This window comes from Lutjanus erythropterus, chromosome 8 (assembly GCF_056507025.1).
Source record: "Lutjanus erythropterus isolate fLutEry1 chromosome 8, fLutEry1.hap2, whole genome shotgun sequence".
Taxonomy (NCBI): domain Eukaryota; kingdom Metazoa; phylum Chordata; class Actinopteri; order Lutjaniformes; family Lutjanidae; genus Lutjanus; species Lutjanus erythropterus.
The window spans coordinates 19,602,046-19,626,262 of NC_139324.1; the positions used below are offsets into that span (position 1 = coordinate 19,602,046).

At 41.1% G+C, this 24,217-nt stretch overlaps 1 protein-coding gene across 1 annotated transcript; it reads right to left on the reverse strand.

Annotated features, from left to right (window-relative positions):
- Nucleotides 1-1,777: 1,777 nt before the first annotated feature.
- On the reverse strand, nucleotides 1,778-22,755 carry sestd1 (SEC14 and spectrin domains 1). Its single transcript, XM_084724827.1, has 19 exons — nucleotides 22,484-22,755; nucleotides 19,844-19,913; nucleotides 19,553-19,661; nucleotides 17,319-17,409; nucleotides 17,116-17,229; nucleotides 13,878-13,991; nucleotides 13,659-13,753; nucleotides 13,506-13,561; nucleotides 12,349-12,420; nucleotides 10,490-10,647; nucleotides 7,462-7,584; nucleotides 6,098-6,292; nucleotides 5,734-5,848; nucleotides 5,414-5,579; nucleotides 5,182-5,263; nucleotides 4,886-5,008; nucleotides 4,529-4,720; nucleotides 4,168-4,271; nucleotides 1,778-3,223 (listed from the first exon to the last, which is right to left on the reverse strand). Exons 2-19 carry the CDS (start codon nucleotides 19,911-19,913, stop codon nucleotides 2,950-2,952), a joined length of 2,253 nt encoding a protein of 750 aa, XP_084580953.1. The 5' UTR covers nucleotides 22,484-22,755; the 3' UTR covers nucleotides 1,778-2,949.
- Between the last annotated feature and the right edge of the window lie 1,462 nt (nucleotides 22,756-24,217).

The following is a 24,217-nucleotide window of genomic DNA, read 5'->3' on the forward strand; positions in this document are numbered from 1 at the left end:
AACATTTATAAAAGACTGGACTTGACTTTGTATTCATGACTTGAGACAGAAACTGGAGTCAGATGACTTGAAAGGACTTACCTTTTTTATTAAATATTTGCATTTGAGACAGCCATCATGGAGGGGGGCTAGTCAAAAAAGTAGGGTTGTTTGCCAAAAAATGTCAACCATGCTAGTAGTAACGGTTGAGGTTAAAGTGTAAACAGGCTGCACCAGAGCAATGATTTCACCTATAGCAAGGACCTGACTTGTTTCCTTCTCACCACAGTGACTTGGGACTTGCTTGAGACGTAAAGGTTCAGACTTGAGACACGAACAGTGGTGACTTACTCACACCTCTGTGTGTTAGTCTTTGTTGCTGTCTCTCAGCGTTTCATTTGTTCATGTTTCTTTTGTTATTAAAAACGAATAAAAGGCAAATTAAAAAAAACTCACCTCAGATAGTAACTTAAGAATTCTTTATTTAGAGGATGATGGCATACTGATGTCATTGTATACTGTATGTCATTGGACAGAGAGGACAGGAAGCAGGACACAGCATTTAGCGGTTACACTTACAGCAGCAGTTATTGGTCAAAAACACTAACCAATTACATCAAGGTTTGCTTGAAGAAAAAAAAAGTCAAATAAATAGAAAAGGAATCTGTCCTGTTCTAATGTTACCATGTTGGCAAATGACCACCAGTCCCAGTGCTCCCAGTCTGCACACTGAAAAGTCTGGACCAGAGCAGGTGGCACAGGTTTGATTTCCATCATGAAGGCAGAGGGGTTTCTTTAGAGCAGCGAAGTGGTTGGAGCCTCTGGGTCCTTAAAAGATGTAAACGTCAAAGAACTCTGCTGACTACAAGTATCACAGAATATTACACCATGAATCATCTTCATCCAATCCAAAAATGAAAGAACAGAACAGAAATTAAAATTCATTTTTGCTTAGAAATCAATTTATCCCTCCTAGTACATGATCTTTTTAATATATTACTTCAGTCATACTGAAGTTTGCAAAAGCTGACAGACATTTATAAATCACTTGAGAACTCGCAAGTCAGGTTTTTCTGAACTGGTGACATCTGCAGTATCATCAAAGGTTTTATGGCAAAACACAAAATACATTTAAGGAATCTCTAAGATAACACTGTGCTGTGTTTAACAGCCAAAACCTGATGTATACTGATCAGCCGCAACATTAAAACCACTGATGGCTAATGTGAATAACATTGACATGAAGAACAGGCAAGCATAAGGATCTGAGTAACTTTGATGCAGTCGTCTAGCCATCACAATCTGGCCCCTGTCAGAGGTTCTCCAAATCTGCAGGTCTTGTGGGGTGTTCCCAGTATAAAGTGGCTAGTACCTACCAAAAATGGTCCAAGGAAGGACTCAAGACTCACTGATGCACATGGAGATCAAAGGCTAGCCTGTCTGGTCCAAACCCACAGCAGAGATACTTTAGCACAAATTGCTGAAGACTTAATGCTGGTTATAACAGAAGGGTGCTGCAGTGCTCAAACTGACCCGTCTACTGCCAAAAGCACCTACAATGTGCACATGAGCATCAAAACTGGAAAATGGAGCAAGAAGAAGGATGCCTCGTGTTGACTTGGCCTCCAAATTCTCCAAGTCTCAATATGATGAAGCATCTGTTGGATAATCTGGAACAATCTGATCCAAGGCCCCTCGTCACAACCTAAGGGACTTAAAGGTTCTGTGGCTCACATCCCGATGCCAGATACCACATGACATCATCAGATGTCTTGGTGAGTCTATGCCTTGATGACTCAGGGAACGTAGGCCTACACAGCATTAGGCAGGTGGTTTTATTGTTGTGGCTGATCGGTGTCTATGTAGTTACCTTAGGCCGAGATCAAAATCAAACAATTAAATCCAAGCAAACCACAGGGAGAGTTTGAGGGCACACATGAGACAAGACTAATGGCATGATGGTGATAGATTAAGCTAAATCATGAGTACAAATTATTATTTTGAGAGCACAAATGATTAAATTGCTGCTTGACCCCATGCTGCTTGACCTCAGCTCTGTGTATGTTACTCAAACCGCGAAGTAACACACTGGGTGCTGAGGCCACAACACTACTCATTGTTGTGAGTTTTGAAGGTCAACCCCCTACAGTCAACTAATCCATTAGTCGTTGACAATAGTCTCATTTGACCACTTTTTCATGCATTTGTTAGTCGCAGAAAAAAAAGAGTTTTGACAGTCTGGTCATTTGCCATCGGCACATTTGGACCCATGAAAAAGAGACAAGCCCCCCTCCTTTATATAAAGCAGGACAGCAGGTGTTGTGATAACATGAAGGAAAAGTAACATCTAGCCGGAAAGTCGGAGGAGGCACAGACAGAAACTTGGTAAACATGTTAGCACCATGGAAGCTCCATCCACTCAGGTGAACAAGTGGCATGCTGGGAGGGAGGAGGTGGTGTTAGGCGTACATTAGAGGAATATTCTTATCCAAACTGATTATTTTACAGTCGATCGTCATCAACAGAGCATCCAGAGACATGAATATTAATAATTCCAGTAAATATTCCCAGTATTTTACATCTGTGATCCAGCGGGTCACATTTAAAAGGAAATCTGCTGAATCACTTAACGGCAGAAACGCAGTTAGAGGACGCTGCTCTCCCAGGGCACACGGTGGTAAAGCTGTCACGGTTTCTGATATATGGAGTGAAAGATCAACAGAAAAATCACATCCGGCTTGTTTATCCTCTTTCAGGAAGGGTAAGCAGTGAGGCTGATGGGAAATGTAGTCTTAATATAAAGAAGTACCATCAGTAAGAATGACCTACAGCTGCAGTGACACAGAAGCAACCAATCGAGGGCTTTCCTGGCTCAGGGAGATCAAATCGGAGGCATGGTGGAATTTAACCAGCAGGCCTTCGTTAACGAGCTTCAATAAGGCTGCTCGGTTTACCGTCATCAGCGATCCATTAGCAGTCCTGCCTAGCCCGCTCTAAGTCTTCATCCTGTTGCCCTGCCTCCTCCTCTTCCTCCTCATCTTGCTCCTCTTTCTCGCTCAGTTCCTCTCCGATCACATCTAGCCGTGCCTCCTGCCCGTTTAGAACCTCCTCCTCTTCCTCCTCTTCATTATGAAGTCTCGCCTCCTGCAGCTGCAGCCGCCGCTCCTCCACCAGCAGGAGGCGCTCTCTGACACCCTCCGCCGCCGCTGCTGTTTCACTGGGACTCCCAAAGTACTGCTCGCTCCTGAAACAATAACGATCCAAGAGGAGTTTGATTATATGAAACATGCTTCAATGATTTTTTTGTGCACTTGATTCAGTGGTAGAAAGTAAATAAGTACATTTAGATATATATACAAATCTGAATTACTTGTTCCTCACTTGAGTATTTTCATTTTATGTAACTTTATACTTCTATTCCACTACATCACAGTGGCAAATATTGTACTTTTACTTTTACTCTGCATTTGTCTAACAGCTTTAGTTACTAGTTGCTTTTCAGATTACACTTTTTCATACCTTTCCTGTCCAGTGAAATATGTGCATCTCCAAACCATCTTGGATTATCTTTCAAATTACAAAACTGAAAACAGAGCTGGTTTTTTGATACCACAAAAAGTAGACTTTTTAGAGATATAAAATGATGACAGAAAATGTCACATTGCTGTAGATAAAATTTCCCAGGGGTAGATAAAGTAGTTAAAATGAGGTCAACCCTAAACATCCACAGCAGTAAAATGCATCATACATTGCATCAACTATTTGGCTAAATTGCTCTTTTGATTATAGTCCAATAATTTACTGTTTACTGGAGCATTCAGCAGCTATAGAGCCAAACATTGTTCTCAGCTGGAAGGGACCAAAACCCCGAGCTAAAAGAGACTGAATATTGGACTTATATGTGTGAGGCAACTTGACACACAACTCCAAATGAGGGCCATTATTGCCACATATATTAGCTGGATGTGAAACTGCTGGGCAACTGTTAACGAGTTCGCCAAATCAACTTACAGTGAAAAGTTCACAGCTTGTTTCCACTGTCTCCATGAGGCCAAAAATCAGTTATTCCAGATTGTAGTTATTGCAGTGTGGTGGAGGTTAAAGTGAGGGTCTCCAGGGAATGATCACCATTGCAATGTCCTCTGAAGTGACAATAACTGATTTATGTGTAAATGTGTGCGTGCGTACCCATCAGGGAAGATAACAGGCATGGTCAGTCTGTCCAGCAGAGTTTTCCCTGCAGAGTCAACATCATCCAGAGACTCCACATCTACACACTCCTGCTGCAACACCTGAAATACAGTAAAAACACATGTACTGAGGACAAATTTCTACTTTTAACATACGCATGGCTGCAATGGAGTGCAAGGGTCAGCGTGATGTACATTTAATCAGCAAGTGTGGCTACTGTATGTTTTTAATTTCTACCCAAGATTATCTGATAATATATACCTGCTGAGACACAGATCCAGCTTCACATGCTACTGCAACATCTAATGATAATAATATTAACAATAATAATACAGTGAGGTCTCTCTCAGTCTCTCACCTTCTCTGCAGCAGTGTGGAAGTTCAGAGCCAGCTCCAGTCTCTGCTGTCTTTCCTCTGTGCTGACGCTAAACTGTTTCCAGACTCGGTTGAGTCGTGGCAGGGTGTCTCCGGACGAGCGTGTCGTACAGCGCAGAGACTGACAGAGGACGACAGTTGCCTGTAGCAGCTGACGGCCATAATCATAAGTGCTCTGACGGAAAAGAGAGAGGGGAAGATGGAGACAAAGAGAGGGACGAATTCAATGTCAAAAGTTATAGTTAGAAGCTCTGATAGTAAAACTGTTTAATGTCAGTTGAGGATGTGAACTCGTTGCTAAAGCTATAGAATATTTTGACATCAGTCTTAAGTGTCTCACCTGAGCGACGTCCACAAACTTTCTGTGTTTGTCCAACATGGCCCTTGTCTCCTGACTGTCGTCGCCCAGTCTGACATGAGTCTTCAACAGGGCGTCCAACAGCTCACCAAGCCACTCTACTGCCTGAGCACATACACACGTTCATCTCATCAATACAGGAAGTATTGCTGTGTGAGTGTGTGTGTGTGTGTGTGTGTGAGTGTGAGTGTGTGTGTGTGTGTGTGTGTGTGTGTGTGTGTGTGTGTGTGTGTGTACATGTGTGTGTGTGTGTGTGTTGTTATTGTTGCGTGCCCTACCTGTAAAGCGTCTTCTTCGCATTTGAACAGCTGAACCATCTGTAGCATCTTCAGCCTCCTCACGTCCACCATGTCCTCACACCTGCAACACACAAGCACACAGTTACAGGCTTCATTCACCTAAGCTAACTAACAATGGCTGCAGTGTGAAGAAGAAGAAGAAGAAGAAGAAGAAGAAGAAGAAGAAGAAGAAGAAGAAGAAGAAGAAGAAGAAGAAGAAGAAGAAAGCTACCTCTGCTTGCGGAGCTGCATCTCTTCCATCACGGCCTGGATGTGCTGAACGTTGTCCTGCTGTTCTCCAGCTGGACTCTCGGTTTCCTCCAGAGACCAGGACGGCTGGGTACACATCTGTTCCATCAACAGCGCCCCCTTCTGACGCAGAGAACCTAGACCTGCCTCTGCATGGAAGGGAGACAAGTGTCATAGAGGATCTTTGCTACACCCACAAGTTAACAATGTGTCACGGCTCAGGCCTTTAAGATGTAGATGTACATATTTAATCAACACCACGATGAAAACCACACAGTGAAATGTATCGTTCAGAGTACGAACCAACAGTCTGCAGCTTCTCCTCCAGCAGTTTCAGGTTTTGTTGAATTGATGCTCCATCAGCTGGAGCCACGTCAGCACAGAGCATGCCTAGTAGACCGTCCAACTGCTGCGACAACTGCAGAGACAGACACAGAGCTTTGATTATTCAGAGTAAATCACACGCATCCTGGAATCTTCTGGTTTTAGTTTTTAAAATTAAATTTAAAATAACAATAAATCATACTGATGGGCAAAGCTAGCAGTTTCCCCCTGCCTACAGTCTTTGTGCTAAACTGGGCTAAACATGTCCTGGACCTGTCTCTGTATCAGCACAAACAGCAGCTGATATAGTGTGTGAGTGTGAGTGAGCGCGTGTGTGTGGTACCTCCTGTGTGGTGCTGTGGAAGCTCTGCGCCGCCTGCAGGACGTTCTGTCGACCTTCCAGCTGAGCCGCCTGTCTGTAGCAGACGTCGCTCAGCTGCTGCTGCAGTGCCTTCAGCTCCACCACCTCCTCCTCCTCGCCGGCACTAAGCAAAGCAGCAATCTGCTGGTTCAACTCCACGTACACGGCAAACCACTCCTGCAAACACACACACACACAAAATCAGCCCAGTGCTCACACTTACCACCAGTGTAACTAAACAGCTTTGTTCGCTACAGCACACTATCACAGCACTGAACTAACATACAGGTTTTTTAGCTACACCACACTAAAACTAAAGCAGTCTAATACATCAATACGGTAATAAAAGCTTTGTGATTAATTTGTGGCAAGTAGTTTTCAGTCAATACAGAAGCTGAAGTATGATTGCTAGGTGCTGGAGTCATGAATCTATAAGCTTATCTTAACATAAAGACAAGCAACAGGGAGACAGCAGTAACTGACCCTTTCTAAGTCTAATTCCTTTTTGCGCTGCCCTCCAATAACAGTTGAGCAAGCTTGATACCTGGCAGAACCTCAATCAGCTTTCTCCTTTCCAGTTTCCTGTATTTAAATATGCTTGGTGCTAGATTTTGAAAAGAAAACCAAATTTTGAAAATGGTTAAAAGATGTTGCTGGGGGACCTGAAGTATAGTCACATCTTAAGTTAGCTCATCTCAGCAAAACACTAGCTAACTATCTGGCTAACAATCAATGTACATTAGCTAGGTAGTAATGTGGGTTAGAATAACCTTTCCCAAGTCTAGATATAACTAACTAGCTAATGACTGATGTCATTGTGTAAAATGTCTTTTACAGGTTGCACAGCAACATCTTTTAACCATCAAAATGTAGTTTTCTTTTCAACACAGATGAGCCTAGCACATAGCTAAGTACAGGACACAGGAGGGTTATGCTGGGCGCCAAGCTTGCTCAACTGTTATTGGAGCACAGTGCAAAAAGAGGCAGGACTTAGGAAGGGTCAATTAACATGTTATAGCTTCTTTGTTTACAACAATAAGCATTCTTAATACTTCTTAAACCTGCTGTTCTTTGTGATTCAAAGGGTAGCCCTGTGCAGACGATGATGTGCTGTCCCTGCTGCTCTGTGTGTCAGCTGCAGCTCACAACATCAAAGTGTCATGTGAAATGCATTAAGAGTGAATTTGTTTCTGAGATGTTCTGACTCTTTCACAGCTACAACTACAGACAGCAGAGTGGAATCATCAAAGAGCAAACTCCACTCAGATCTGCATTTAACCCCAAATCTGACTCATCAGTCTGTCACATGATCACATGTATGCGTGCATTTGTGTTAGCTGCATTACACTGTGCTGGCTCTCGATCTCCTCGTGTTTCTGCTGCAGGGCCTGAGCCGCTCGCATCGAGTCTCCGATCTCCTGCTGGGTCTTCAACAGCTCTGAACCTGGACCCTGCAGCCAGGTGACCACCTGAGATACAGAGAAAGAGTAAAATACACACTTAATAATCTCCTTTTGAGGGAAAGGTGGGAGGTGCTGGTTCCAGAAGTGAAAGTCCCAATCATTTTCTCCATAGACAATGTTAGTCAGGGAAGTAGGAGCACCTGCAGATCGGCTGAACATGAAACTCTTCCACTTGAATCATCAGCACAAAAAAATGGAGAAGAATTCAGGCATCATTAATTTTATTATTTACAGCTGTGCTTCTCCTACTGTGTGAAGATGTCTGCTGTGAAAAAGGCCCTCTGGGAGATTTGTTGTTGTTTGTGAGGATCTCCTTCAGTGAAGTCTTTGAGCTGTAGTGTAGCAGAGCTACCAACAGGGGGCTCTCAGGCTCTACGTGTCTCTCTGATAGAGCTATCGACATGATTTCACATAATGAAATATCAAGGTTTTCTTTGATGGTCACTGTCCATAAATCTTTTCTTAGATAGTTTATAATAAAAAACACTTTCCCTTTTTTAATCCAGTTCATATTTTCTTTGATAAGATTTTGCAACACAAAGATATTTACATGTCACAGTAAGGCCAATTGAAATACAGAAAGTGAAACACAGCTTATATATAAGAGCTGAAGCATATGATGTCTGGGAATTAAATCAGACATCCCATAATGAAACTCATGGATACACACTAATATTTTTAAGCACTGGCCCCACAGTCTACCACGCCCCTAATTTTGATGGCCAAATTGCATTTTTGGAGGTCCAAATGTAAACTTCTATGAAAACAATACAGAAAAGGCAATTTAACACAACTTTACACAGCCCTTCCTAACTGTGACACTTGTGTTGCCCACTTTTTTCATGCACTGGGATGTGGTGTTTCCTGTAGTAACTGTTTCCAGTGAGTAAAGAGCTAGTCTTCTTGGAGGAAACTGGCTGCAAACACCGCGCTACACTATGTCCTTAGCTGTGTCATAGATGTGTCAGAGAAACGGCAACTCTGAGTGGTGAGGAAAACGTTACTGGACACGTAAAAACAGAAAAATGCCTTTGCCCCTGTTTGGGAGCATTTGGATTTAGTCCCAGTAATAAAAGTGGGCCACTAGACGTTTGACTCAAGACAGTTGAGGCTAAAGAGAGTAGCACATCAAACCTCCATTCACACCTCAAAGTGTATCACCCATTAGCTGCTGCCAAAGTAAAGCCATCATCAGAGTGCACCAGCCGCAGGCTCTCCTTCTAAATATAAAAGCAGCCTATTGGCCACATGATTTTATTCACTGGCCAGTCTGCCAGTCTCATCTCTATTCAGCCCCGATGTGTCAGTACCCATCATGGCAACAAGTGTCATCGGTTCCTCCACCAACAATCTACGGAATAAAGCTGTTTATTTCTTTCTATTCATTATTCTATGGACCATAAGTATTTAAACCCAGCAAGACTTGTCTAAGTAGGCTAATAGCATATTAGACACACAGCATTGTAGGCTAGACATGTAGGTTGCCATGGCAACTCAGCATCTACATTTCGCTGTTTAAACAAATACAACAAAAAAACAAAAAAACACAATTATACTGAATACACCAGTGAAACGTCAGGCAGCAAGGTATGAAGATATGAAAAAACAGATAACATTCCCAGCATAAAACTAAGCTTGTGCACCTTTAATTTCTGACTTAATCAGTGAAGAAAAAGGGGAAAATCATCATAATCATAACGTCTTTTTATACCTTCATCATAACTAATTTTATTAAACTATCTATTTAAAAATTTTTGTATTTTACACAGTATTCACAATGTATCCTACAGAGATTTGTGGAAACTGTGAGTGTGCCTTCTTTGCTAGTGTGGATGTTTATTTTTTAATTTTATACAAAATACATATTACATATCATAGAAAATATTCCTGTTTGTCAACTACAAAATAAAAATCATACATAATGATTACAATTTTGTTATGAGTTGAAATCTTCACCACAGTACTATACAGTGCAGTAACATCTGGGACTGTGTATCCAGATGTGTATGGGTCAGTATCATGATTTAATTGTATTTATCAGGTCAGCGATGCTCTAAAGAGTGAACACACACACACACACACACTAACAGACACACACACAGTTCGATCCAGAACTAGGCCAACCCCCCCACCTCAAATCCTCCAGGCTAGCGACCGACATGTTGTGGTTACCATAGCAACCCCAGGCTCTTCTCCAAGACAGTGGTGTTACCCATCAGCCCCTGCGGCTACAGGAACCCCCAGTAACCGGGGTAGAGTCTACTCTTAATGAAGTGCTGTGGAGCAGTGAAGCTGCTCACTGACACGTTTCTGAGGGTCAAAGGTCGAACACTTAATGATAAAAGAATCAGGACAGGAGACTTTCAAAGATCTAAGAGGCTGATGCTGAAGCAGTACACATTAAGTCATTAACTGAGTTTTCTGCTGCATTCTGTATGAAAACAAGAGACTTTATTTGAGATTCTAGTTAATAAATAAAGCCAGATAGATATGTCAGCATGTAATTTGTAAACTCACAGATGGAAACACAGGTTCAAAGCTGTTCACACACCAATTTGTGTGTGTCACAGTTACTTTTGTTCGGTAATAATTTTCATCATATTCATAGCAAAAAATATTTTTTTACAGACAAAATGAGACAATAACTAAATTAAATGTATTATGTCAAAAACTACAAGGAAATCTATTGAGACTTTAATCAGTTAAAGAAAACAAGACAAAAATGTTAGAGGGAGGGATGAGTTGGGAAGAGATCCAATTTCTTTGTATGGTAAGGAGGTTAGATGCACACAACTGGATAGTGCTGATCTATTTATCATAATAATATAAGGTTTTATCATAAAAACTAAATCTACAGTAGATTTAGTCCACTAAAACTGAACAGTGTGGTGTGTGTGTTTGCATGCGTTACCTGCATGACCTTGGCATGGATCTCATCTAGCTGGGTGCGTTTGTTTCGCTGCCTGCAGAGCTCCTGGTATCTGGTGTACTGCTCCCTGAGCGAGTCCAACAGCTTCATCACCTGAGGCTGAGCCAGCAGCTCCTCCTCCATGGGACACCAGGCTGGACCTGCAGGTCAGAGGTCAGAGAGACATCAGGCAGAAGACATGCAGGGACGTAGTCCAGGACATCTCCTTATCTCTGATCTAAGTGTACAAAAGGCAACTAGAACGGTTCATTTCAGGACATTAAAATATCTGTGGCTGCTTTAAATCATCAGTTGGAGACTCCAAGTAGCCAGTTTTATTTTTTTTTGTCATTAGGCATTACAATAAACAGGATAATACAGAAGGAAACTTGGGAAGGGAAATGAGGGTTTATAAGTTAGAAATAAGGGGAGTCATATTATTATGAACTGAAAAAAAGGAATTAATCTTTTTATTGAACAGCACCTTGTTTATTCTTAATTTACTTAATAAACCTAAAATTTGTTTTCTTCCTTCATGTTGCATCCCTTGAACCAGGTCATAGCAACCATACACATCTTATATACTGTCTTGCACTCTGTCTTTGTAATGTCTTTGCATCATGAAAGAAACTGGACAAACACACTTATTGCTAAAGAGTATTTCTACAAACCAGCTAGCATTACTTGAGTTTGTTGTTTTTTCTGGAGTGATTTCAATGTCTGTCACTCATCCACCTCATGAAAACGATTCACTACGTGGCCAGATGTTTGCGCACACTCAAACACAGCAGCCATGTGTGATTGTTGAATTCCAAAACCACAAGCATTAATTCGCTGTTCCAACTGCCTCTGCTCTTCTGGTTTCACTTTGCACCAGATTTCTGAATCTGGCTGTTAAGATGCTGTAACAAAGGTCACGGTGGATTATATTAATGAATGTTTTGACCATATTTATGCTGCACTGACGTCTGACTTCTGGTGTTAAATTGCTGGTTACTCAACTTGGTATCCTTATACAGTATCAACAAATCTAACCCCATGTCTAGACCACAAACGTCACATCAGCATCACACTGACATGATGACAGTGTTCATACCACACTGAAGCAAATCAGCCGCCAAACTGCAACATGCAGTTTTCCTAATGTGTGAACACGATGCATATGATTGCGGCATAAGTGTGGCAGTGTGTGTGTGTGTGTGTGTGTGTGTGTAGTGAGTGTGGTTGAGCAGAACAGAGGATGTATTCAGGGCAGACAGGTGTTGGTGATCAGAGCAGAGGGATTAAAGTTTAGCAGTGAAGTTGTCTAATGGTAGTAAATGTACAGTGAACGTTACACTTTGCCCATGAAGAAACATTAAGTTGAAGAAGTTCCCGTCTTCTTACCCAGCTGCTGGGTGAAGTGAAGGGAGAGTCTGCGATTACAAACTGGAGTAGAGTAAGCTTTTGTCAATAAATATGTTTATTTGGTGCCTTTTTACTGGGCATCAAGGACGGTGGACTCCTGTGGACACATACCTTGAAATGCGAGCCTGCATGGAACTGGTGCAGACAGCTGCACAGATTAAAACGAGAGCGTTTCTGATGTGTGAGACATGCAAGTGAAAAATATGTGTGACACGCTTGCGGTCAAGTAGGGGGTAACAGTCCATGCAGTACAATCATACACTGAGTCATACTGTAGTATCCTACGAATGAACTGAATGAGTGCATTCAACGGTCTGTCTCCAACAACAACACTTCAGAGACAAATTTGCAGATAACAACACAGATGATATCCCTTCATTCATCCATGTGTCCCTCCATCAGTCTGAACTGAACCAGCACAGAGACGCCTAGATGACTGACAGCTGTTTCCTCACCTCCCTGTCCTCCTCCTCCTCCCTCTGAGCCGTTAAAACGCCGCTGCTGCAGCTCCGACAGCAGCTCATGACCTGCAGACAGAGACAGAGAGAGAGAGAGGGGTGGTTTGGGATTTAAAAGCCAGTTATAAAAGGATTTGAAACAATAATGCATCAGTGTTTGTGTACATGCTGTTACATTATGAAAGGAGCTGGTAGAGGGAGGAGGGTGGCACCACAGACAAAGACTCCTTTCACCTCACAGACAACACACAGACACAGGCTGCTCAGTACAGTGAACACAGCCATCCATCCATCCATTCATCCATCCATCATTCATCCATCCTTAGTGTCTATTTAGCTCCAGGTCTTGGTGGCAGCAGACCGAGTATCTAAGACCTCCTTCCCTCCACCCACATCCTCCAGGTCAGGGTAAGGCCAGACACCCTACCTAGGAAACTTATTTCAGCTGCTTGGATCCAGGATCACATTCTTTCAGTCACTACTCACAGCTCATGACCACAGGTTGAAACACAGACCAGTAGTTGAATACACAGCAAGTGAATGAGAAAGTTGAAAACAGCTTCCTCATTTACATTGAACTGCTTGGGCAAATATCCTCCTCAACAACATAAAATCAGCTCATTCACAGGTTTTCATAATTTACTAAACTAATTTGACTTTCTATGAGCATTAAAGATGACATTAAAGGGATAGTTTGGATTATTTGAAGTGGAGTTGTATGAGGTACTTATCCATAGTCAGTGTGTTACTTTTTGCAGTCAACACACCCGCAGTTTGGAGAAACAGACAGGAGTACCAGCACAGAAGCTAAACAATTAACTGCTGTGGACAGGGTCACTGTTTTACATTACTGTGACATATTAGTCAAACACTGCTCTCTCCAAAAGAACCAGACTCCTCAAGGAAAAACAGTAAACAGAATACACGAGTTGCTGCCCCGCTGCTGACTATGATTAAGTACCTCATACACATACACCCCCACTTCAAATAATCCAAACTATTCCTTTCTACTATTCCTGTATAAAATTCCTTCTTTGTGTTTTCCTGTTGAGCTGCAGTGGAAGGACGGTGTCTTAATCAATCTAAGACGTGAGACCAATATGTAAAACAAATCACATTTACATTGAAGAAAAGGGAGAAAAGATGATATTTACCGGTCTGAAGGACAGTCTCGGGGTCAAAGGATGGCAAGAGAGCACAGTCAGCTGGTCTGCAGAGACAAACACACAGTTCTGGATATCATCTGTCTACTGAAGGTAAAGTGTAGCTGTGCGTGCGTGAGTGTGTTTGTGTGTGTGCGTGCGTACTTGTCCTTATCCACCGTGCTGCTCTTGTCACTTTCATTTATGATTGAGAGCTCGTCCAGCAGCGATGTCGACTCCTTGGTGAACTTCTCAAAAACCTGCAGACAGATGACAAATAAAAGCAGACATGCTCAGACCGGGATGCCAGGTTACCATGGCAACAAGTTCTTTTTAAGTTATAAATATATGAAATTTATTAATTTATTTAATCAGGATATTGACCAGTCTTTTGTTGAGCCAGTCGCTGTGGTCGTAGTCCAGACTTCCTCCGAAGTCGTCCGTCAGCTGACAGGGCTCGATGTAACGAGTCAGCTTATTGGCCGAAACCAGGATCACCTAAAAAGAGCATATTAATCAGACAAGACATGACAACAAGTTTAATTTGCTAGACAGATGGATGATATTAATTAGCTGCAGATGAGTAATTATCAGCTACAGCCACAATCAACAACTGCAAAACCACAGCCCTTCAATCTTTTTCCATGCAACACATCATTCAGGCCTCTGCTTTACTTCAGACGTGACTTTTGACTCTTGAAGTGACTCTTGGCTGATGCATAATGGAGACTTGGGCTGCAACTAACAATTATTATAATTACCAATTAATCAATGTTCATCATTTTCTTGATTAATTGATTAGTTGTTTGGTCCATAAAATTCAGAAAATGGTGATCATTGTTTCATTTCATTGATCATTTTTTGACTAGATGACTAAAACTGACTAATCAATTATCAAAATAGCCATTAATTTAACAATTGACAACTCATCGATTTACATGGATACTAACACGAATAGAGTGACACTGGGAACCTGGGATCTTATACCATTTTGCTTATTAACAATAAAGTACAACACAATAAATGGAAGCTTTTGGCCCATAGCCCACCATTAAATTTCAGATGTGGCCCTCCAAGGGGAAAATTTTGGGCCCCCTGACTAAGATATTCCAAATAGTCCACGCTCCCTCACAAACAGGACTAAGTTTAAGTTAAACCTGCCTCTTTTAGTTTCAGTTTAGTCCTAGAGTAGCTCTAATTCTCCCTTCTGTAGTCTGCTTAGTTTAATCCAGAACAGACTAAATCTACAGCTGGTTTAAGATATGTTTGTGCAAGTCGCTTTAGTCAAGATAGCTTCAACAGGCAACTTCAGTCTGGGACGAGCCTCGAGCCTTGTCTGTGAAACTGGCCCTCTGACTTACAGACAAAGTTTACCACTATTCTTAAGACCATTTCTCAGATGTTTTCACACACCAGTGCTGATCACAGATTATATATCTAGCATTTTCTTCAGTCTATAAACCCAACAGAGTTCTTGGATCACAAGACAAACTTCTGCTTCAAGTTCCCAGAGCACTTTCTAAATCTGGAGAAAAGAGCGTGTTCACAAGGAGCCCGCAAGCTGATGTGAGCTTTTACAAAAAACCTTCTTCTAATAAGAAAAACTTAACAACTTAAGTTTTCACTTCAAAATTTAGACATACTTTTTTGTGCAAGTCTGTACATTCTGTATATTTTATCCCTGTCTTATAACTCAGTAAAGCATTTTGAGCTGTACAGTATTTGTACGAAAGGTTTCTTTCCACATGAACCTGGAGAGTCAGACAGCTGCTGGAGAGTCTGTCCTCCAGTTGTCACGGCAGCAGATGCTGTCAGAGAAACTGGACTCAACTCAGTGTGTCTGTGAGCGTTTATTTAAATGTTAGGGCAGACTTCAGAGCAGCTGCACAACACACACCCCTCCGTGACATCCACACACACTCCATAGCTCAGATGAGTCACATTTCAACACCGTCACTGGAATCTCCCTTCCAGCAGCAGTGAGTGTGTGTGTGTGTCTGTTTGTGTGTTTGGAGTGAGTGAGTATTAAAATAGTGAAAAAGTGAAAACGATGAACAGATATAAACAACAAACTTAAAGTCAGCACATTACTTATCAAAGTACTAAGGATTTCTCTCAAAATGTATTTAATTTAGACAATCTTACAAATTACATCATGAAATTGAGTCAATCCTTGTACTGAAACTGTGCTGTTCATTAGCCAGCTCTCAAATGTCGGAGTGTCCTTGAATGCACAAACAGGGACAGCCTCCGCTCTAAGCACACAATGATAACTCCCCTTAAAATAATAAAGTAATCTAAACATCGGCAGTGATGGATTATCTATCCGGAGAAACTTTTAATCCACTACAAACCCACCAACTAGCTCCAGTTACCGTGGCAACAACCGTGGAGCCAACATGGCTACAGAAATCTGGGTCACAGTGACTACTGATCTCTGTCAGTAAAACCATCTGTTGTAATAGAGGAGGAGGCTGGCCGAAAATCTCAAAAACACACACACAAACACACACACACACACACCATCGGTCCTGGCTCAGGTTTCAGCAGCACTCAGGATGGTTAATGATGCTCAAGGTTATCATAAGTGGCCCTGTTTTCCCTGTCTGATATCAGATAACAACACAATTCTCTCTCTGTGTGTGTGTGTGTGTGTGTGTGTGTGTGTGTGTGTGTGTGTGTGTGTGTGTATCTGTGTGTGTTTTGGACCAAACTGTCCACGCAAGAGCAAAACCTGGAGATACAGGGTATTTCAGCTCTAAATACTCTTATCTTTAGATGTAATGGGGAAAAAAGTCATACAAACTATTTTGTTTCAACCATATGGACCGAATACTTGGGGAAAAGAGGCCAAGAGGTGGATCAGAAGATTCCTCAGTGACTAGCAGAAATCATGGTACAACAACACGCAGTCAAACAAGGCAGGGGAAAATCACAAAGATGAAACAAAATTACAGAAAACCAAATTATAGATATCATAATGGGCATGTTGATGTTGAAACTGAAAAACTATGTCTAACTAAGTCTTTTCCACACACTGGACGCCGTTTTGCACTGAACGACTTGTGTGGTCTCAAGCAGGCACAATGATTTGAAATTGACTAGAGATGCTTTTCTGCACTCTACCCAAGCTCAATAACAGCTTTCACAGAAATGTAGGTAATTACCACTTCGTGGTTGTATGCCATGTGTGTCCAGACTCATAAAATCTATGTTGTGACGACTTTGAAGAAATTTAATAAAAGGCTATTTTTTGGCAAAACTGCAGTCATCACTGTAATGTCATGTATGATTCTAGTGAATAATTCCAGTGAGGAATAAGCTGTCTTCACTAGAGACTACTTTGACAGAGGAGAACAGACAGACATGAGGTCACTGTGTCCTTGACCTCTGCCAAGTGGACGTTTGTGCCAAATTCAAAGAAGGTTCAAAGGCGTTCTACAGATATCGCGTTCACAAGAACAAAACAGAAGGACCGACAGACGTACTGACAACCCAAAAACATGATGCATTCGACCAAGTCCTTTCTATACCAGGTGCAAAGGAGAGGAAGCTCAGTGGCTGTAAAGCGAGCACGAAGGAAACTCTAAGCAGTTTAGCGAGCAGCAGCTGAGAAACTCACCTCAAAGCCCAGGCGGTCTTTCTCCTTCCAGAAGCAGAAGTGTGTGACCTTCTTATCCCAGAATTCATCTGGCTTCACCACGCAGACCAGCGACACCTCGGCTGGAATCACATTCTGAAACAGCATCAATGGCATCATCATCATCCTGACAAAGTAATGCAGCCATGTATGTCATTATCAGGAGCCAAACTATATGTTTGTACCTGCAACATGAGCACCACAGTCTTCACGGTGTTCCACTGAGACTTACGTCCGTCCACGATGACAGTGAAGCCCCGAGCCTTACACTTCTCACTGAGAGAGACGGGACAGGAAGGACATCATTCAAACTACGAACACCAACATTTACATACAGAGTTATTTTGGGTCACTCATCCAAACCGATCTACCCAAATACATGAAAAGTTTATTCCTTCTTTTCCAAAGTGTGTAAATTAAACTGAGTGTGAAGAAGTGTGCAAGTGGTGCATTCAGGTCCAATCAGTTAGATTATTATCTCCCAAATCAGAAGTAAGCTTTTAAATGCTGTTTTAAAAACAGCTCAAGCGCTGAATGTTGGAGCCTCTGAACACTAACAGACTTTAAACTGTAACGATTTAAAGACTTTAAAGGATAATTCAGGTTCATCACAACATGGGTCTTATGTTCATACTGTGGGGTATCATTTTTATCAGTTATGATAACACTGCACTTGCCAAGTTGCTGCTGTGTTATCAGCTCTCAGTAATTTCTTGAAGTTATCATAACTGATAGTGAAAATACCTTTTTTTTTTGTTTTATGTTTTATCCTATTTCATTCTAAATTTGATTAATTATCTGTATATATGTTGTATTTTGTGTGACACATGAAGGAACTACAACTCAAATTTTGTTGTGTAACCCTGTGTTGTATAATGATAATAAATGACCTTGATTCCTCAATTGATTCCTTGGTATTTAAAGACTAAACATGCACATATTTGTGGAACGGCTTGGAGTTTCATCATTTCAGGGGCAACACCACTTGGCCTTTGATGGTGTCAAGTTTTGAGGGCACAAAGGCAAAATGCCAGGCCTTGCTGGCCATCTACTGAAACAATGATTTTAAGTTGAGTTTACTATGGGATGTTTTTTAATACTATGGCCCTTTTTTTTATTGTCCCTCCCAATCCAAACTGTGATTGGTCAGTTCACTTAAAGTGACATTTACAAGCACATCAACTCTATGTAAAGTTTAACATGTTTTAACAAAAGGAATCTGATATAGCTAAATATCCAACCAGTCAAACCTTTCTTATCTTATCCCTACTCTCTTCTGTTTTATGGCTTCAGCTGCAAAAACCTTTACAACCAGTTGAACTGGTACTGAGCATGCAGAAGAGAAGGTTTCCCTGTGGTTTATACCAGGCTTGAAATTGAATCCAGCACTGGTCACGTGTGCAGCAGGGCGTTGCCTAACAAAAATTCAGAATCTCAACAATAAACACCAGTTTCTAAAAACTGTATTAAAAGGAAAGAGGCAGAGTAGAAAACAGTAAAATCAGCCAGGCAGAGCGGGCGAAGAGTCAAGGCTGCTGTGGCTACAGGGCAGATCATTTCTCGAGTGGCGTAAGGCCAAACTGAGGTATTATTTTTGAACAGAGAGTATAACACCACTGTTAACTCTCCTTCACTGAGAGCGGAATTATGGGTTGTTTATAGCCTTGATGTCCCTATGGAGTTTTTCCAGGTCCATTTATAGTGTGTCTTTTTTAGAATTAGTCAGCCTTCAAGGTTTTTGCGTAGCTCTGTTTAACCTACAGGAGTTTAAAACAGCTTGTGTAATGTGTTTTGGAGGAAATAAATTCCTGACGAGTGATAACGAGTCAACAGCATCTGCTGACATCTTTACTGCATAAATGAAAGGGGGACTGAATCATCTGTCAAGCTGCCAAGAGTTACCGCTGTCAGAGAACATCATGATGAGGAGCTCAAAAAGACAGACTGCTAACAGCCAGAGAAAATCATTGAGATTTATTCCAAAAGCCTGACAGGAGACAGTGAGAGAATATGACTGAAAACAAGCAAATAAGGGATTTACACTATGCTTAAAAGGAAGTATTTCACTTTTACGTAAGATAAGGCTGAGGACTCTCCATTTCTCTAGAACTAGTCTAAAAGTGTCTGTTAGAAAGGGACAGGTCAGCTTCTAATCAGGATCATCTCATATTTGGGCCAATACTATAAAACTCATGTTGTAATAAACAGGAATCATCCTTTAAGCCCTTTACAGTTCAGCTGAACATGCTGGACTCAGAGATAAGATGCAAAGTACAGATCCAGCAGCATTTCAGTGACGAGTTAACTCCAAACATGTCTGAAGGCATTAAAAACGAGACAAAACACTCTTTTGTTAACATAACTACACACAGACGCATACCAGAATGTCGCTACTGCTGCCAGTACTGTGTGTGTGTACCTGGGAATGCTGAGAAGATAGTCCAGCGTGGCGCTGAGCTCCTCCATGCTGGTCTGATCTGAACTGAGAGGGATGGTCAAGATCAGACCACTGCGCCGGTCTTTGCCCCCTGAAGGGAAACAGACCGATAGAGACGGTACTCATCAGATTACAGACCAAACAGCGTGTAAACTGAGATCATACAGTCCTCGCACAGAAGAAACACATGTAATCTCATAGTTTGTGTGTGTGTGTGTGTGTGTGTGTGTGTGTGTGTGTGTGTGTGTGTGTGTGTGTGTGTGTGTGTGTTACCTGACAGAAAGGCCAGTTTCTTCTTGAGGATGGGGAGGATGGTGGTCGCTTCCATGTTAACGGTGGACATCTGGAGACACACAAATATATCATATATCATTTTGATTAGAATCGATAACTGTATTTCTAAGTATCTGTATTGAATAACAGTATCAATATTAATATTGCTATCAATACCCATCCCTAAACTACGGGAGCCATGAAACTCACAAAAGACATAAAAGACCATATCTATCATTTGTCTGTTACATTAAACAAAGAAATACCACTAGTACACAATCCCAAACAGTCCGTAATCTTAGAGACTAGTATACAGTCTCAAACATTAGTCCACAATCTCAAATACTAGCTTGCGATCTCAGACATTAGTCCAAAATCTCAGACACTAGGCCAAAATCTCTGTCACAAGCCTGCAATCTCAGACACTGATCCACAGGTTCAGTCATCATGCCATAAATTCAGACACTAGTCCACACAATCATACATTAGCCAAGGTGCTCAGACTGTGGTCCACAGGCCCAAATATCAAGCCCACAGTCTGAGAGCCTTGCTAACATGCAACTAGCCTACTTGCTCTGCCACAAACTCACAACTTTGTTTACTACCTGTCACAACTGGATCAGAAAAATCGGTATGAATCCCTGTTACTGTATGAATATCACAAAACTCTAGGAAAATTATGAAAGTCAACAAAGTCAAGAAAATGCAGTAATATCACTGTTTAAATGACAACATTGAACATCAACACAAGAGTATGACAGTCATATTATGGGTGACAGAGTCAACTATTATAGGATCACTATTAAACACTGTAGCAATACCGACACACTACAAACCCCTGCTGAAGTATTATAGGAATATTATAGACTGCACAGTGATTTTCCATAAGGATTTTCCCTCAGCTGGCGTTTCTCCCAGCAGATTCAGATTATTGGCTTCACATTCAGCTTGGCCTGTGATTTACTGTCTGTCTCATCAGTTTGTTGGTGCAGTTAAAGGGGACGGCAAATCAGTCAGATCACATTTCTGTCAACTGACTGTCATTTCAGTTAAATAATCAATAGATTAAATTAATTATGATGCAGCCCTCATTTGAACTGCAGGAGGAAACCACTACAGAAACTCAGTGTATATCTCAACGCCACCCTCTGGATGTTTCAACACCTGAGATTGTGTTAACCCTCCATTGTTTTTATTTAATGATAGATACTGGTTTTTATTATAGAAAATTTTGTATTCAACGATCTAAGGGTCAGATCAGAAGACTGATTCATACTCTCACATATGTACATTAAATATGAAGCTATAGCCTGCAGCAAGTTAGCTTAGCTTAGCATAAAAAACAGAGAACAGGGCAAAGTAGCAAGCATGGCTCAGTCCAAAGGTGTCAAAATCCACTTAACAGCATCTCTCTCGTTTGTTAAATTCATACAAAAACTTAAGTGTAAAAACAAGTTATGGTTGTACAAGGCGTTATGTGTTGGACTATTTCTTAGCTGAGAGCTGAATTACTTTTAAAAAAAAATCTTCCAGTTTTATTTTGAGTTTATAAGTATTGTTTTTACTGTCTGTAAAACAGTCTTGTGATACATGACAATTGGAGATCTCCCCACCTAAGACATTGGAATGGTTCTGCAAAACATCTCATTTTTTCCACCCAGTTTTAACAACAAATGCTGTTATTTTTTCCTCATCCTCTCTGTTGACTGAAGTGTTTTTTGACTGAGTTGTGAAGGGACCATTCAAGGAACTGCCCTGGAGGTCGGTGCTTTCTTTTATCCCCATTCTCACCAACACAATGCAGGTCATTTTTCACCTGAAACAATACTCCAGGAAAGACCACATCACATTGGACAACACAAGTGTCACAGTTAAGGAAGTCTGTTTTAAGCTGCATTGAATTGCCCTTTCTGTATGTTTTACACAAGTTTATATTTGGTCCACCAAATTCTTTAGTAGGTGTACATATATACTGAATATTTATACCTTGCATACCATATTATTTTAATATCAAATCTGAGCAAGCCACCCCCACAAAATCCTGGTGAAACAGATTAGCTGAGTATTTTAGAGTTGAACTTTTAAGAAATAAAATAAAATGTTTTTCTCCCCCAAAGTTTCATGGTTTCTTTTGTGGTCATGGATATTTATTGTTAGCTTATAGAGAAATACTCGAAATCAAAATATCCAGTTTTTAAGTATTTTAAAAAGTTTACTTTTGTACTTTTACTGAACATTTTTGTTTGCGTTCCACTATTTTGCTAAATTCCATTATTTGATCTAAATGTTATTATTGTGATCATCATTATTAGGGTGTCTAACAGTAGTAGTAGTAGTATCAGTATTTGTGATAATCAATGAGTCTGGTTACTGCAGCACCAGTCAGTCTTGCTGCAGGGCTTCACCTTCATCCTGCCTGCGGCCTCGCTGCAGCTGCAGGACGGCCTGGCTCCGGCCCGGCTCGGCTCGGTTTGTCTCGGCTTGGTTCGGCTCGGCCCACAGACACAATGACCTACATTGAGCAGCTGCAGGCTGCGGCGGCTGCGGCTCTAACCTCCCGCACCCCCCGCCTCGATCCATTCCGCATCGACAACTTTGGGATTAATCGCCAATAAGTATTGATCAGGCGGATTTTCTTACCTTTCAGTCAAATCTGCGGCATAGTATACTGTCCCGATTTTTTCTCCCGGGTCCTCCTCCTCTTCTCCTCTGTCTCTCCTTCTTCTCTGCAGCTCTTCCTCTCGTCTTCCTCCTCCTCCTCTTTCTGCTCTAAGGCTGATGTATCAGCAGATTTTTAATCTGCTTTCCATTACAAAAAACACTGAAGAGCTCAGTTTGTTATTCGCTGGATTTCGGCAACAGTGAAAACACACAGAAACCAGGCGGTGGACCTCGCTGCTGCTCTGCGCAGCCTCAGTGAAGCCGAATCAAAAACCGCGACTTCCGGTAAATCGACATTCCCAAATAAAAGCCTGAAGTCTTGCGTATGAAGGAATACTATTGTCAATCACCTCCTGCAGACACCCTCCTCCTTATAACTGAGCTGTATTGAAAGCTGAGGACATTCATTCAGGCACAGGATCCTAGAAAATTAAATCACATGCTCATCTTTATTCTGGTGAAGGAAGAAAGTTGAGGGATATACGTAAATATTTTAAACACCGACCCTACGGGCTTGGGGCCAGAGTACTTTTTTTACTTTTTACAGAAAGAGCAATTTACTTAGTGACTTAACACAGTACACTGTACATTATCCCACTTATTACATGGTTAGGTCTACAAAGCTGTGTAATATTATTGTGTTAATAACTCATTGCCTCTTGCATATATATGCATGCTCTTAAATAATTTCCATTTATTTAATTTAATTTAATCAGTTTATCTGGTTGCCTTTTACTATCCATTAGGTGTAATTGTACTTTGGCACAGTTATGTTTACAGACTCTCTCCACTTCTCTACACTCGACTTTTGACTGTAATCCATTTGCCATAAACGTGACAGATTGTGATAATATCATTATTACAAATTCTTTTGGCCATGACAATTCTGTAGTGAAATTTCTGATATCATGACAGGCCTTGTCAAGTCCTGTTACACCCTTAGGTGTTCTGGCTGCTTAGATCATCAAAATTATATTCAGTCAGTTAAATGTTGATCTTTGTCTCCAGCAAGTGAAATAAAATCAGTATTTATAGTGTCTCCACTTCTGCTTTTATAGTGTCTGTGTTCTGCTGCCCTTCCTCTGTCTCTTGTTTATCAACTATTGTATCCAAGTTTTTTTTACTATTTTTCAGTGTTTATCTTATTTTTGAACTAAAAATAACAACATTAAGGAAATATTCTCAAGCATGACTGTTCAGTTAAACTCCCAACCAGTGTTCACCAAATTTGAGGTTAAAGTCAAAATTCTGAAATTAAACTCAGAAGTAAGAGAAAATTCTAAAATTGAATGGAAGCCATTGTGTATCTATACGTTTATGAATAACAACTAGCTTGCAATAACAATGTTTCATAAAAATATAAAAACTTTAAAAAGCAGATTTATAGAAAGGGCCTCTTTGAGAACATGCCTAAATAAGAATGCAGGTGTTACGGCCTAAAGGTCAAGTTTCAGAGTAGTGAAAAAAAGAAACAACATTTCAGCTAAGATTTTCTTTCCACATTCCACTTTGAAGCATTTTGTTAACCTTTTTTGCCCGGAAAAAAATCACTGCTACGTATTTTTACTGTAATAAACGTATATTTTAGATGCTTTTATTTTGAAGATCTGACTGTCTCTGTTTTTTAGATCTTTATAAAACTGGAGTCGTATTTCCGGGGGCGGGGCCACATGCAGGCAGGCCACGCCCTATCAAGTTCAGACCATTGAGGTA

Bases quoted from the DNA above. Each gene is read 5' to 3' on its own strand.
- sestd1 (XM_084724827.1), bottom strand. From the start codon at position 19,913: ATGTCCACCGTTAACATGGAAGCGACCACCATCCTCCCCATCCTCAAG. The intron at 13,992-17,115 runs GTGAGTTTCTCA...TGCTCTTTTTAG, and splicing joins AAGACCGCCTGGGCTTTGAG to GTGATCCTGGTTTCGGCCAA. The intron at 5,580-5,733 runs GTTCGTACTCTG...CCTTCCATGCAG, and splicing joins GGAGAAGCTGCAGACTGTTG to AGGCAGGTCTAGGTTCTCTG.